Source organism: Gadus chalcogrammus, chromosome 3 (assembly GCF_026213295.1).
Source record: "Gadus chalcogrammus isolate NIFS_2021 chromosome 3, NIFS_Gcha_1.0, whole genome shotgun sequence".
Classification (NCBI taxonomy): Eukaryota; Metazoa; Chordata; class Actinopteri; order Gadiformes; family Gadidae; genus Gadus; species Gadus chalcogrammus.
This window is the reverse complement of record NC_079414.1, coordinates 9,448,198-9,463,364: the sequence shown is the minus strand read 5'-3', so window position 1 is coordinate 9,463,364 and position 15,167 is coordinate 9,448,198. Positions and strand designations below refer to the sequence as shown.

At 49.1% G+C, this 15,167-nt stretch overlaps 1 protein-coding gene across 1 annotated transcript; it reads left to right on the top strand.

Moving 5' to 3' along the window:
* The first annotated feature begins 55 nt into the window (after window positions 1-55).
* Window positions 56-14,520, top strand: nup133 (nucleoporin 133). The gene is made up of 25 exons (XM_056585834.1): window positions 56-314; window positions 432-544; window positions 644-747; window positions 933-1,166; window positions 1,485-1,655; window positions 1,794-1,949; window positions 2,176-2,246; window positions 2,628-2,775; window positions 3,158-3,305; window positions 3,584-3,738; window positions 3,970-4,058; window positions 4,860-5,029; window positions 5,371-5,465; window positions 5,723-5,947; window positions 6,111-6,233; window positions 6,777-6,873; window positions 7,242-7,505; window positions 9,149-9,282; window positions 9,801-9,959; window positions 11,044-11,179; window positions 11,350-11,468; window positions 11,639-11,719; window positions 11,810-11,874; window positions 12,275-12,363; window positions 14,297-14,520. The coding sequence occupies exons 1-25, from the start codon at window positions 187-189 to the stop codon at window positions 14,431-14,433; spliced, it is 3,411 nt and encodes a 1,136-aa protein (XP_056441809.1). The 5' UTR covers window positions 56-186; the 3' UTR covers window positions 14,434-14,520.
* Window positions 14,521-15,167: the final 647 nt, after the last annotated feature.

The following is a 15,167-nucleotide window of genomic DNA, read 5'->3' as shown; positions in this document are numbered from 1 at the left end:
TAAAATAGACATTTTAATAAAATATGGGCGTATTTTATTCTGACTCGGGGATGACGTGAGTTTCAAGCGACATCAGTCCACATTTTTTTTTACCGCGCGCTGTTTGGATATATTCACTGAAGGGAGATTGTGGCTTTTCTGTTGTACTGTTCGACTATTTAATGTAAACGAACTATAATCGATAGTATGTTTTCTCCCCGTGCGACGCCCAGCTCGGGCCGAAGGCAGCCCTCCAGAGTTCCCGGGAGAAAGAGTCTGGCTGGAACCCCGTCTGGACTCCTCTTCTCCCCACGGAGGACGTCTCTCGCCGCCAGGTGAGTGGACATGAATCCAGTGAATTTTTTTTTAAAACAAACCACGAATAGTCACATTCAACCACATGTTAATGCACTTGATAACATTTATTATGAATTCGATACTGCCTCAACCAGGTCAACCCCTACGCGCGCAAACCACGCAAACGCTGAGTCGGTTCACTATGACGTCCAGACCTTCGGGTCGTCGCTGCCTGTCAAAGTGATGGAGGCTCTAACAATGGCAGAAGGTAACATACACTATGTCTTGTTGCAACTGTATTAAGATGTATTAAGGTTTATTTGGAGCAGAATATAATAAATGCTCTCTATTCTTGCTGTCCCTTAAGCGGATGACATCATCTCTGTGAAGGTGGACGAGAGCGGCTGGGCCTGGATGGTGTGTGGGAAGCTGCTCATCATCTGGAAGATCTGTCAGACGGTGGTGGCCAAGGTGCGCTCTGCCGGTGCCTTTTTAAGCTGTTATGTTAACATTTCGTCTGGTCATATCATCACACCTTTCTTCTCAAAATGAGAGCATGTATGCTACTCTTCTGTGAACAGTAAAAATATCACCACTAAAGAAGCCCTGTTGTAATCCCGCCCCCCCCTCCCTCATCCTTCCGGACTGTTCCACAGCTGTGTGTGTGTAAGGAGCTGCAGCTGGCCCCCAGCGAGTACGAATACACGGCTGACCTGGTGACCATCAGCAGCCCCGGGCCCCTGGAGACGGCCCCGGTCCAGTCCATCTCGGTCCTGACGGTGGGGGCGGAGGGCCGGGCCCGGTACTGGGCCAGCCTCGCCCACGAGGGGAACCATACAGAGGCAGATCTGGAACTGGGAGATTTCTGCAACTTTGTGGTCGCCGTGAGGGTAAGGTTCCCCGCTAAGAACGTTAGAGACAATGGTATGGTTCAACATTTAGAACCGTCCTTCAACCTTATGTTTCCCCTGGTTAGAACCTTAAAGAATGGGTTGGGTTCCTAGTTTAATGTTGTATTTCAACGTTGTAAATGGATGGAAATAGTAATTCACTCTGTGGATTTGAGAAGTGTATTCTCTGACACTGAGCAGGTAGGGGTTAGACCTCTCCAACAGGTAGAAGGCAGGCTTCGGGGATCCATTCAGATCCTCTGGGCTGGCAGTCCTTTGCCCTGACCAACCGCACCACCCTGTGTGTCTGTCCTGCAGGGCGGCAGCTTCGTGGTGTCCTCATGCAGGAACCACCTGCTGAGGGTGAGCACGGACCCGTCCGGCCGGCTTGGGTTTCGGGCCCTGCAGCAGGGCCAGGGCGTGCTGTCGGGCATCGGTCGCCGCGTTTCCAGTCTGTTTGGGATGCTGGCCCCGCCCCCTAACGACGCGGTGAGTGGCATGTGGCACGGTATTGTATGACTTGTTGCTAGGGGGTAACCAGACTATGTGGTCTCATTCCGACGAGGGGAAAGGAAGTCCTAACAAGTCACTCTGTCTCTTTCCCACGCTGTCTGTCTGTGTGTGTAGCTCCACAGTGTGCTATGGGCGTCCGAGGCCGGCTGCCTCTACTCTCTCACCAGCTCCAAGGTGTGCAGGTGGGAGGTGGGGGATAGCTCCGAGCAGCAGACCCTCAGCTGGGAATCCCGCTGTTCCCTCGATGAGAACATAGCTGACGCTATCTGGGTGAGGATTCATGTTATGTTTTTTTAGGTATTCATATTGTATTCTAGTATTATTATGTGGGTACATTAAATGATTCATGTTCATATCAATTTTTTTTTGTATTTATATTCATATTAATTTCTTGTTTGTTGATTTAATTGTGGATTCCTGACCTACTATATTACTCTGACTCAAATAATACAGACACGCACTGATCTTATGTCAACTTGTCTTTTTGTCCAATCAGGGATCAGAGAGCAACTATGAGGAAATGAAGGAAGGAGTGAACGTGTCCTACCTCGACATGAAGCTTAGCCCGTGAGTCCACCTCTCTTTTCTGTCTATAGGCCTCTCTGTCTGCTCTTCTGTCTGTTAACCTGCCTATCTGCCTTTCAGGCAATCTTCCTGTCGGCTAACCTGCCTGTTTGTCTGTTTACCTACCTGTCTACTTGTCCATATGTATAATATTACCATTGTGTGTAGTAATAATTCATAGGCAGTATAAAATCATAACATGATCACATGAGTCTAATTACATTACGTTACCTTGTAAGCAGCACTTGCATTTAGCAGTACTCTCTTCTATTATCAAATAGCCGCTTGAAGACTCCGCTGTGAACTAAATATATGTAGCTGGTCTAGTGAGGTACGGTTGCTTCTACGTTCCTGATTGGCTGCTCTCCCCTCCCTCCTCCACAGTTCCGGCCTGGTGGTGCTGGCTGCAGCCTGGCACTCCCAGGACATCCCCTGCATCGCCTACTTCTGCCTGGTGACCCTGCAAGACGTCGGGGCCTCGGTCTCAGACCACGTTGTCGTGGAGGTCACCAAACACACCACTCCGTTCCAGGTCTCCAGCCCCTCTTCTTCTCCCGTTTAAATACACAGACCTAATATATTTCATGCATACATATAGAGTTTGGATATAGGTCATATATATGTTTTGATCTTCCTCTATTGGTTAAATGCACAGCATTATGCCCTTCCGATATAAACGTGTCTCTACTTGCGTACGGCATGAATGTCTAGTGGTGGTCTGGGTGTTCCACTCCCAGCCCAAAGGTTCTTGGTTCGATCCACAAATTCTAACCTAACCTGTAGGTATCCCTGAGCAAGATTGAATTCACTGCACGTGCACGTCGCTTTCAATAAAAGCGTCTGAATAGCTTACTGACCTCAATGGTGATTTAAATAGATTGATGTTAATGTATTGCCTGTAATTCCCCTCCCAGAGTGAGGAGGCGCTGCGTACCACAAGGCTTGTGGTTCCCTACCCGGGCGCCACAGCCTTCCTGTACACTCAGGAGCTGGTGTTCGCCTGCTCCACAGGTACGGTCCGAGGGGGACCCCCCGACGAGAGGATATCCTTCAGTGCCCCAGGTCAGTGGTCAAGCTATCATATCCCCCCCCTTTCACTGCCCTTGGATGTCAAGGAGTAGAGTCAATAATGTACTTAGAACCGAACGATTTTTTGAGAAGGATAGACAATTTCTTATTGCTTATTATTATTACCCGATTGAAAACAATGTTTGCCAACATTAAGCCACATTGTTGTCGCAGTTACCATAGTAATTAAACAATAGTAACAAGTTGGTCATTTTCAATAGTAACGGTCAACTCTCCCTCCTTCCCAACACCCAAACGTGTGCCCTTGGCAGGCGACGGCGTGCGTGGAGGTGGTTGCTGTGGCAACCTGCCCATCTTCTTCTCCCAGACCAACGGGCTGGTGGCGGTGGTGGCGCGCCAGGCCGTCTCCATCCTCCCGGAGACCATGGAGGACTCGCTCTGCTCCTCACTGGCTGCCGCGCCCGAGGTCCCAGCCCCATTCCCACTTTACCCACTCTAGTCATTGTTTACTCTGAAGCTTTCACCCATGTTTTACAGTCTTTATGTTATGATTTCAGGGTAGTTTTCCACTTATATTGTTAAGGTTTCCATCAAGGGTTATCTGCTTTTGTTCGTAAGGTTTCCATCAAGGCTTCTTTTATATTTTGAGGGTTTCTTCCATCTGCTCATTTCATGTTTTTTGGCTTTTATTGTGAAGATGTCGATGGAGACACCCAACAGGACGGAGGCCGTAGCCCACGAGGATAAGACCAAGATGCTCAAAGATGCCTTTCTGCGGTTTTGCCGGTATGTTTAAAGAGCGAGCGTTTACAGACAGAGCGTTTACAGACAGAGAGCGTTTACAGACAGAGAGCGTTTACAGACGGAGAGCGTTTACAGACGGAGAGCGTTTACAGACAGAGAGCGTTTACAGACGGAGAGCCCCTTTACAGACGGAGAGCCCCTTTACAGACGGAGAGCCCCTTTACAGACGGAGAGCCCCTTTACAGACAGAGAGCCCCTTTACAGACAGAGAGCCCCTTTACAGACAGAGAGATCCCCTTTACAGACAGAGAGATCCCCTTTACAGACAGAGAGATCCCCTTTACAGACAGAGAGATCCCCTTTACAGACAGAGAGATCCCCTTTACAGACAGAGAGATCCCCTTTACAGACAGAGAGATCCCCTTTACAGACAGAGAGATCCCCTTTACAGACAGAGAGATCCCCTTTACAGACAGAGAGATCCCCTTTACAGACAGAGAGATCCCCTTTACAGACAGAGAGAGCCCCTTTACAGACAGAGGGAGCCTTTACAGAGAGAGCCTTTACAGAGAGTGTTCACAGAACAATAGAGCTTTAAAAGGCTTAGAGCATTTTGTTCTGAAACAAAATCATTATAAGTAAAAGAAAATGATACCAACCGTGTAGCCAATATTAAATCCTTGTTTTTCTGATTCTTATAACTACTCTGCACATCTACTCAGTGTGTGCTATACATAAACGCAGAAGATGGATTCAAGTCATTGAGACGTGATGGATAATATGATGCTAAAATGCTAGCTTTATATACGTTGAAGCTAACTGCTTGGCTCCGCCCCCTCCCAGGAGCGACCTGATTGGCTCTCAGGTGCTGGTGGACGAGCTGTTCCCCGCTGAGGGAGCAGGGGAGGGGGAGGAGGGGGCAGAGCTAGATGAGGTCGTGACCCGCATCGATCTGGACCTGGTGGACGACTACCCGGCCTCCGACCCGCGCTGGGCCGAGTCCGTTCCAGAAGGTTCCAACTGCTCTGTTTCTATTGGTCTATTGGTTTAGGACGTTTCTATTGGTCTTTTATCGGTTTATATTGATCTCTATTTCTTCTATTGGATTGTCATGGTATCCAATGGTCTTCTATTTTGTTTCTAGTATTTCTATTTTTCTCTGTTCTATTGGTTTCTATTCGATTATATGGGTCGCTTCTGGTTCCCATTTGCTTCTATCGTTTGTCCTTTTAGTGATTCAAGTTATTCAAGTTGCGGAGCAGGAGTAGACATTTAATGTGTTGATCTAGATTTCAGCTAAAGGTCTTTCTCTCTTTGCCTGTCTGTCTGTCTGTCTGTGTTCTGATTGGTCCAGAGAGCGGGGGCTTCCCACTCACTTCCCTCATCATCCTCCACCAGCTTGAGGACAAGATGAAGGCTCACACCTGCTTCATGGACTTCCTGCTGCAGGTAACACACACGCGCACATGCACGCACGCGTGCCCACACACACACACACACAGTGACATGTACACACACACGGGGACATGTACACACAAGTAAATCCCAGGAAAGTTAGACCATTGACATCATTGGTTCAGGATTTTCTTTCTCCAAATCTCACCATTATGCCATTTCTGGAATGGTATTCGCTCATCTGAACAGCTCTCTATAAAGCGAGTCTGGTTTGATCATGGCCTCATGTGACGGTGTCCTCCCTCCACCAGGTGGGGCTGCTGCAGCGGCTGGGCCAAGTGACGCTGCGCGGCGGCCCCATGGCCACGCGCCTGCTGCTGTGCGAGCACGCCGAGAAGCTGCAGGCGGCCATGGTGCTGAAGACCCAGCACGGCAAGCACGGGGAGCTGGTCAACGCCGCCGTGAGCGGAGCGCTGCGCAAGAACGGAGCGGCCGTCCCGCCCAGCCTCACACCCGCAGACGTCTTCTTCAGAGAGGTGAGGGACACCGGGACCTGTCGGACTGCATACGTGTTATATAAGTTATATATAGGTTATACTGTTTGTCATGTATCTCCAGGTGTCTCAGATCTCCCTGGTGTTTGAGCGTATATATGTTGTATAATGTGTGTGGGTAAAATTGTTAACATTGTATCTCCAGGTGTCTCAGATCTCCCTGGTGTTTGAGTGTCTGCTGGAGGAAGAGGAGAGGCGCCTGAAGGAGAACCCTGTGGCCTCAGTGCAGTGGGCAGAGACCGTGTTGACCGTTAACAACATCTTAAAGGTAAAAAACAACGACATCCTCAAGCTAAATGATAACATCATGAAGGTTTACAATATGATCAACATCAAGGTAAACAATTTATGCCAACATAAACAGTAACATCAATGTAAACAATAACAGCAAGGACAACATCAAGATAAACAATAACATCATCAAGGCTAATAATAACAACACCATCAAGGTAAACAATGACAACATCAAGGTAAACAACATCATCAAAGTCAACAATTACAAACCATCAAGATAAACAATAACATTATCAATATTAACCAATAATACGTCAGGGTACACGATAGCATGAGATCAAGGTTAAGGATAACATCAAGGTAATCAAAATAACAGCAAACAAACAACCTCACAGTTGATTAGCAAGAACAGCATCATCATCAATGTAAATCCATCATTGACCTTAACAAAGACCACAACAACATCGTGGTAAACCACATCTTGGTACAGTAAACATGCAACGTAAACAAACACTCCCAGTGATGAACATGGTGCGCTGTGGTATAGGCATGATATTTTGTGTGTGTGTGTGTGCAGGACATGCTGCAGGCAGCAGGACAGTACAGGGAGACCAAGGCGTCCATGTACAGAGTGTCTGATGTGGACTCAGAACCAGAGTACATTCCCTGGACTGGTAACTAGTCCCCCCCCCCCCCCTCCCCCCACACACATCAGTGTTTATGGACCCAGGGAGCTCCAACCAATCAATGCTCTTTACATCACACATCAAGGCAGAGCTGAAACACCATACTAAAGTCTTCTTATCCTCTTCTGTTTTATCTCCTGTTTTATCTGCTACTCTCCTCTCTTCTCTAATCCTCTCTCCTTTCTCTCTGTTCCCTTCTCTTTACCTTCCTCATCTCACCTCTCCTCCAATCCTCTCTGTTGCCTTCTCTTTATCTCATCCATCTTCTCTTCTCCCTCCTCTTATCTCGGTCTCTTTCTTTCTCTGCCTCTCTGTCTTTCTGTCTCTCTCTGTTTCTCTCTGTCTCTCCCCCCCAGCGTCGGGTGGGGTGCGGGAGGTGATCACTCGGCAGCACGAGGTGGTCCTGCGCTCCGTGTACCCCCAGGCGGACTCTGAGCTGCGGGGGGCGCTGTGTGAGCAGCTGGTGGGCCTGCTGGACCTCTACCTGGGGGGCTACGTGGCCCAGCTGGCCTCGCTGCAGCTGAGGACCGGCGGGAGGCCCGCGGCCGCCCAGCAGGAGCGCTACAACGCCCTGGAGCTGGAGTACGGCCAGCGGCGCTCGGAGCTCATCGCCCCGCTCCGTGAGTCTGGCTGCTGGGTCGGGTCTAGACTCTAGAGAGATGGTTCTAAAGGGTTGGGTCTAAAGGGTCGGGTCTAGAGAGATGGTTCTAAAGGGTTGGGTCTAAAGGGTCCGGTCTAGAGAGATGGTTCCAAATGGTTGGGTCTAAAGGGTCTGGTCTAGATTGAGGGTTCCAAATGGTTGGGTCTAAAGGGTCCGGTCTAGATTGATGGGTCCAAAGGGTCTGTTCTAAAGTGTTGGGTCTAAAGGGTCGGGTCTAGATTGATGGTTCCAAAGGGTTGGGTCTAAAGGGTCGGGTCTAGATTGATGGGTCCAAAGGGTCGGTTCTAAAGGGTTGGGTCTGGAGTTATGGTTCTAATGATTTGGGTCTATTGTGTTGGGCCTAGAGTCTTGGTTCTAATGTGTTGGTTATTGTGTTGCCTCTTAAGGGTTGGTTCCAGAGTGTTGGTTCTAAAGGGTAGGGTCTAATGCTTGGGTCTATTGTGTTGGGTTTATAGTCTTGGTTCTAATATCTCGGTTCTAAAGGGTCGGTTCTAAAGGGCTGGGTCTACAGTGGTGGTTCTGAAGGGCTGGGTCTACAGTGGTGGTTCTAAAGGGATGGGTCTACAGTGGTGGTTCTAGAGGGCTGGGTCTACAGTGGTGGTTCTAGAGGGCTGGGTCTACAGTGGTGGGTCTACAGTGGTGGTTCTAGAGGGCTGGGTCTACAGTGGTGGTTCTAAAGGGCTGGGTCTACAGTGGTGGGTCTAAAGGGCTGGGTCTACAGTGGTGGTTCTAGAGGGCTGGGTCTACAGTAGGGGTGCAACGGATCATCATTGATCCGTGATCCGTTCGGATCATCTATTTCGGTTCGGCACACGCATGATCCGCGGATTGATTTATGAAAAAAAAATAATAATTGCGCATGTTCAGTCCACACACAGCCGTAACCATTCCTGCTAGTTCCAGGGACAGAGCTACTTAACACGCTCTGGGTAAAAGTCTGCAACAGTTCCCTTTTCAATAAGCAAACAGTCCTATGGCTCGTTGTGATTTATTGTCCTCAGCGTACAACATGAAGAACAGTGGGCATGGAAAATAAAAGTAGGCTAGACTTCGGTGACTACTGTAACGATAACTGCTGCCTCCAGTGCTACGTCTGTTTCCATATACTCGCGCTGCCACACAAACCGGTCGCCTAGGTTACCACACAGACGTAACACGTAGCTGACATAGCGATTGCTAACATAAAGAAAAACACATCGAGCATGGCCACGCATTTACAGCGACATCACCCCAGTGTTTCACTGACAGGAGTGAAACCGAAAGCGGCTCAACAACCGCTCATCACCGTGGCATTTAAGCAGCCCCTTCTTCCACAATCAGACCGGGCTAAAGCAATCACAAACGCTATTTTTTTATTTTTTTTGCTGATCCGAAAAATGATCCGATCCGTGACTCTGATCCGCGGAACGATCCGAACCGTGAGTTTTTTGATCCGTTGCACCCCTAGTCTACAGTGGTGGTTCTAAAGGGTAATGCCTTGGGTCTATTGTGTTGGGTCTAGACTAGAGTGTTGGTTCTCTTGTGTTGGTTCTGATGTTGCCTCTTAAGTGTTGGTTCCAGACCTGTTAGTTCATCTAAAGGGTTTGCTCTGCCGTGTTCCAGTGGATCTAGGTCAGTACCAGTGGGTGGCTGCTCTGTCTGAGAAGTTCTGTGACTTCGACATGCTGGTCCAGATGTGCGAGCAGACGGACAACCAGAGCCGCCTGCAGCACTACATGACCAAGTTCTCCGACCAGGTAAACACACACCTGTCACCTTGTGTTGGCTTCAAGACGTTGAGGAGAACCCAGACTGACCCAGTCAGTATTGAGGATGTACGACCCCCCGGTTAGACAGGGCACACAAGCGTTGCGTAGCCTTGAGGCAAGCCATAAGGAAAAGCTCCCACTCTGATCAATTTGAGCTGCTCCACCGAGCCCGTCAGACATGAAGCAAAATGCTCAGATAGAAATGAAGTCTATTTCTACACGTCGTATGTTTTTATGTCAATTAATTCAACCATGTAAAGATAAGTAGTTGCATCTAGCACGGGGAAAATGCCCTCTTGTCAAATTTGTTAACAAGAAACCATAAGGATCATGATGCATCCCAAGGTCAGACAATGAAATGACTAGTTCTATAGGACTGCACCTCTTGTTTACTGCGCATCTTCTCTACGAGCAAAACTCCACCCAAAGCGTGTTCAAGACAGGAAGGCAATGTGTGTGTGTGTGTGTGTGTGTGTGTGTGTGTGTGTGTGCGTGTGCGCGCGCAGAACTTTGCAGACTTTGTGTTCCGCTGGTACATGGAGAAGGGGAAGCGGGGCAAGCTGCTGTCCCAGCCCAGCGCCCACCACCCCCAGTTGGCCAGCTTCCTGCAGTCCCACCAGCACCTAAGCTGGCTGCACCACATCCACGTCCACGACTACCAGAGTGTAGGTCACCCCCCCCACTCACTGCAACACATCCACGTCCACGACTACCAAAGTGTAGGTCACCCGCCCACTCACTGCAACACATCCACGTCCACGACTACCAGAGTGTAGGTCACTCACTGCACTACGACTACCAGAGTGTAGGTCACCCCCTCACTCACTGCAACACATCCACTTCCACCACTACCAGAGTATAGGTCACTCATTCACTCACTGCAACATGTCCACGTCCAAGACTACCAGAGTATAGGTCACTCATAGACTGGGTAGCCCCGCCCATTCTGCCGGCGATTTGAGTTCGCCCTGCACAAGGGTCTGGAGAAGAGCAATACACTTTCTGCTACCGATTTATGCGGGAGCCATCACCAAGCTGGCTTTTCCCCTTGGCGCGCTATTGGCTGGTTTAACACAAGGACGACAGGGAAGCAGCCAATCGCGTCCAGAGTAATGTGAACTAGGCCCGTTGATCACGCCTCTTGCGCTGAAGAAAATGACAGCAGCTTCCGCAGACCGACGTCCAATCTACAATTGATCTTGGTCTGGCAATAGCCAGACTAGGTCACTCACTCACTGCACCACATCCAAGGCTTCCAGAGTTTAGGTCACACACTCACTGCATCACGTCCACAACTACCAGAGCGCGGTCACTCACTCACTCACTGCACCACGTTCAAGACTAACAGAGTGTTAGGTCACAGGCACAAACCTCCAGAAACAAGTTTCCAGAAGCTTCCTATTTACCCATCTATAGTGACATGTTACTACTGATTACTTTTCAATAGTTACTAGCTTATAACTAGTTTATTGCGTAGTTTGGTCAAAATGATTCAAAGAGCAGGTGTTAACCCAAGATTCCATATCCGAGTTATCTCCAGTGCTGGGTGATGGCTGGTTCAACCTGTTTTTATGATTGGTCAATGCACCGACCATGTGCAGCCTCACCCTGCCCCCTAGTCCAACACAGCCCTCCTCCCGACCAGGGGGTCTGGGCTCCAGCGCGTCCTGCATATGCTGACACGAGACGGCTGAGCCTGAGCGTTGGTTGGCTTGGAATCACCCTAGCTCCTCCTTCTCTTGTCCCCAGGCCCATGAGACGCTGAGCAGCCAGGCTACTGGAGAGACGCGCTACTTCTCCAAGAAGAAGACCCTGCTGGCCCTCAGCAAGCTGACCGCCCTGGCCTCGGACATGGACCAGACCCAGCTCAGCAGGCACCTGGAAGGTAGACTCACACATGCATACATGCATGCACGCACGCGCACACACACACACTACCTGAATATGAACACGCGCGACCAAAAACATCAGAAGAGGAGCTAGATGACATCATACATAACATAATTGATGTGTGTGTGTGTGTGTGTGTGTGTGTGTGTGTATGTGTGTGTGTAGACATCGTGGAGCAGGAGCGCTTCCTCCTCCACCAGGAGACGCTTCCCGAGCAGCTGCTGGAGGACAAAAATCTGGACCGCCAAACCATGCCTCTCCTGACCCCACACGGCCTCATCACTGTAGGCACACACACTCACACGCACTCTCACATACGACCACGTGTCGTAACAAGCACACTTATTATATCTCACTGTCTCTCGCTCTCTCGTCACTGTCTCTCTTTGTTTCTCCCTTTCTCTTGGTCTCTCTCCCTTGCCCCCCCCCCCCCCCCCCCCCCCCCTCTCCCCAGTTGTACATCAGTGAGGACAACAGGATTTCCAACGAGGACGACTTCAAGAAGGCCCTGGACTTGCTGGAGTACATCAACGAGGTAGCTGGCACGGGATTGGTCAGACGGGAGGGACGGGCCAGTAAGGTCTGCAGGGATTGGCTAAAGGACGTGTGTTTGTTTCCATGGCAGGAGGAGGCGGTCGACATAGAGACCCTCAAACAAGAGATCTTCGCCCGGGCGCTGAAGAAAGACGAGTAAGGAACCCGTTGTGAAGGTCTGGTTCCCTGGAGAACCTTTGCTGGGAGACACAAGGTTCTGGCCTCCTTTTGATTTGGTCCGAATCTCCAGTCACCCAGCATGGGGGATCAGAGAGAACGTAATTTTCTCTACAAACGGTTTAGACCCGTCCCAATGACTCAATACGAACCCTAACCCTACATTCAGGATAACACTTCCAATAGAGCCAGTCATGGGTTAGCGAAAGACAACTACAGATACTAGAATTATAATTTATACCAACCATACACATTATACAGTGGACCAACGCTGGATAATTTAATCTGGGCATATTTGAGGGTGTTAACTGTGACGATGTCATTCTTCCCCCCCAATCCCCCTCCACCCTTCCATTGTCTCCATGGGGACGGTGCGCAGCTGGTGTTCCTGGGAGGGGAGCGACGACCCGTTGGAGCCGGCCCGGGACAGCGTGTTCGTGAAGATCCTCCTCAAACTCATCCAGGAAGGTCTGAATCCCTAGTAGGCCTTTCACACATGAACTCCGGATGAGCTCCGGAGAAGATCCGGAGTCGCCCTTCATCAAGACATGCAACACACAGCCGGAGATGAGCCGCATCAGACGTGGTCCCACATAGGGCTGGGCGATATATCGATATTTTAAATATATCGATATTTTTTCAAACGCGATATGAAACGAGACCATATCGTCAATATAGATATAATTTAATTTGCGTTGAAATTACAACACATTTGTTCCAAATAACACCAGTTTCGAACCGCGGCTGCCGCCTGCTATTTCGTAACTCTGCTTATGTCTCTCCCGCTCTGCCTCCGGCTCACACACACAGTCTCTAAATTGTCCGTGAACGGAATTTGCTCCAATGCAAGTAAATGAAACTGTTATTCCGTGGCTCACACACAGATCCCCGTTTCAACGAGCGAGTCGACCACGGGCGCTTAACTCAAAGTCCGTGGTGGTCTCACGGAATCACTTAAATGTTCCATGATGTGGCCACGGAATTTGATCCAATGCAAGTTAATGAAACTGTTATTTTGTTCTGAACGGTAGGAATAGTAATTCTAAATCGAAACGGTAGGTAGGTATAGTAATAACGGTAACTCCACAGTAACTTCAAGGTTTCTCACTCCGCGAGACCAAAACATAAAACATTAAGTAACGTAGCAACGCCCCCCCACGCAGTCGTTCAGAATATTTCGGAGGCGCACAAAGCTTTTGGCCGTGATGTTATATATTATAATGTTCTCAAATACGAGGAGGAGGCAGTGTCTAGTCCACAGTTTATTCAACCATCAAACTGTATTCAATTCCGAACGGTAGAAATAGTAATGACAAATCTGCACACACTAGAGATACTCTGTATACCTTAGGCCAGGGGGTGGCACATGATGCCTTGGTAGGGCATGTAGGAGGCAGGACATGATGCAACCAGTATGCAGCGGACCTAGTAGTGTTTTCTTTCACGTCAAAGTCGTAAACAACCGTGTCTCTTGCCCTTCCTTGTTTCTCTCAGACTATTTCAGCATTGGCCCTTGCCAACAGCCTTTCCTAAATCACTTGGTCTTCTTAGTTGGATTACATTTTGCAGTCTTAGATCTTCTTCACCCATTTTATGCCCCCAGTTACTAGGTCAGCGTCATGGCCTCTCGCTTGTTCTTGAAAATGAACTGATTCTCTGGACTTTACACTAGGGTAGGTAAACCTGGGCCACGTGATATAACAAGAGAGCAGAACCGCCTGGTCGGTGCTGTGGACCTCTCTGAACATTTAATGTTCACTCTCAGACTCCTGAGTTTAGGGGCTTCTCGTGCTGCTCATGTATGTTCTTGTTGGGGGTTTGGCTACTCATGGTGGTGCTGAATGAAAAACAGGACATTGAGGAGTAATTTACTGTCAGCACTTCTCTATAACGAGTAAAGAGTAATGTGTTGTCTATACTGGTCTATAAGGAGTAAAGGACTCATGTGCTGTCTGTACTACATCCAAAGGAGTTATGCGCTGTCTGTACTGCTCTATAAGGAGTTATGTGCTGTCTGTACTGCTCTATAAGGAGTTATGTGCTGTCTGTACTGCTCTATAAGGAGTTATGTGCTGTCTGTACTGCTCTATAAGGAGTTATGTGCTGTCTGTACTGCTCTATAAGGAGTCATGGGCTGTCTGTACTGCTCTATAAGGAGTTATGTGCTGTCTGTACTGCTCTATAAGGAGTCATCTGCTGTCTGTACTGCTCTATAAGGAGTCATGTGCTGTCTGTACTGCTCTATAAGGAGTAGAGGAGGGATCTGTTGTCTGTACTGTAAGGAGGAGAGGGGTCATGTATTGGCTTGGAATGAGGAGTGGATAGAGGGGGTGTTTAGTAATTGACTGTGCCTGTGCTCCTCCCAGAGGAGTAGAGCAGTCATTCTGTGTCTCCTCCCCAGGTGTCTCCCTGCAGGCCTACCTCCCTGATGTGAAGGAGCTGCTGGACTCTGAGCAGCTGGCCGCCTTCAACTCGAAACCCTACTTTGAGTACGTCCTGCGGGTCAATTACGAACATTACCTCCAGTCACAGATCTGACGCCAACCACATTGCTCTCAATCGGACCATGTTCAGTATTTGTTTGTTACACCTTTTTTCTTTCTAAATAAATGTTATTTTACTCTACCTTGTTTTGAATCGTTTGGTTTTTCTGAACACCAAACACAAAGTGTGTGTGTGTGTGTGTGTGTGTGTGTGTGTGTGTGTGTGTGTGTGTGTGTGTGTGTGTGTGTGTGTGTGTGTGTGTGTGTGTGTGTGTGTGTGTGTGTGTGTGTGTGTGTGTGTGTGTGTGTGTGTGTGTGTGTGTGTGGGCGCTTGCGTGTGTGTGGGCGCTTGCGGGCGGGCAGGCGTGCTTAAATTATCGCCAGAATATAATCCCTTCAAATTGCACGCTAATTTAGGTTTGGGAACGCGACACCTCAGGTTTATGGACTCGAGTTATTAAAAGTGCTTATGAGGAGTTAGACGCCGTGGTGCATCGTTCCTCTGTCCCTCTCACGCTGTCTTGAGTCGGTCAAGGGACGTCAGAGCAGTTGAATAAACACATCAACAACCCTCGTCTAGCAGCGCCTCCCCTCCTCCCTCCGACGGCTGTTCGCGGGAATTCTAACGTCCCCGCGGCCGGCTGCAGCTGCTGATCAACTGTTCAGGCCACGCCCACTTCCGCTAGTCTCCGCGTTTGAACTCGAGGCGAGAGTATGCGCAGATAATACCTATACCCCAGACAGAGAATACATAGACAATACTTCTACAACTAGATAATACATAGACTA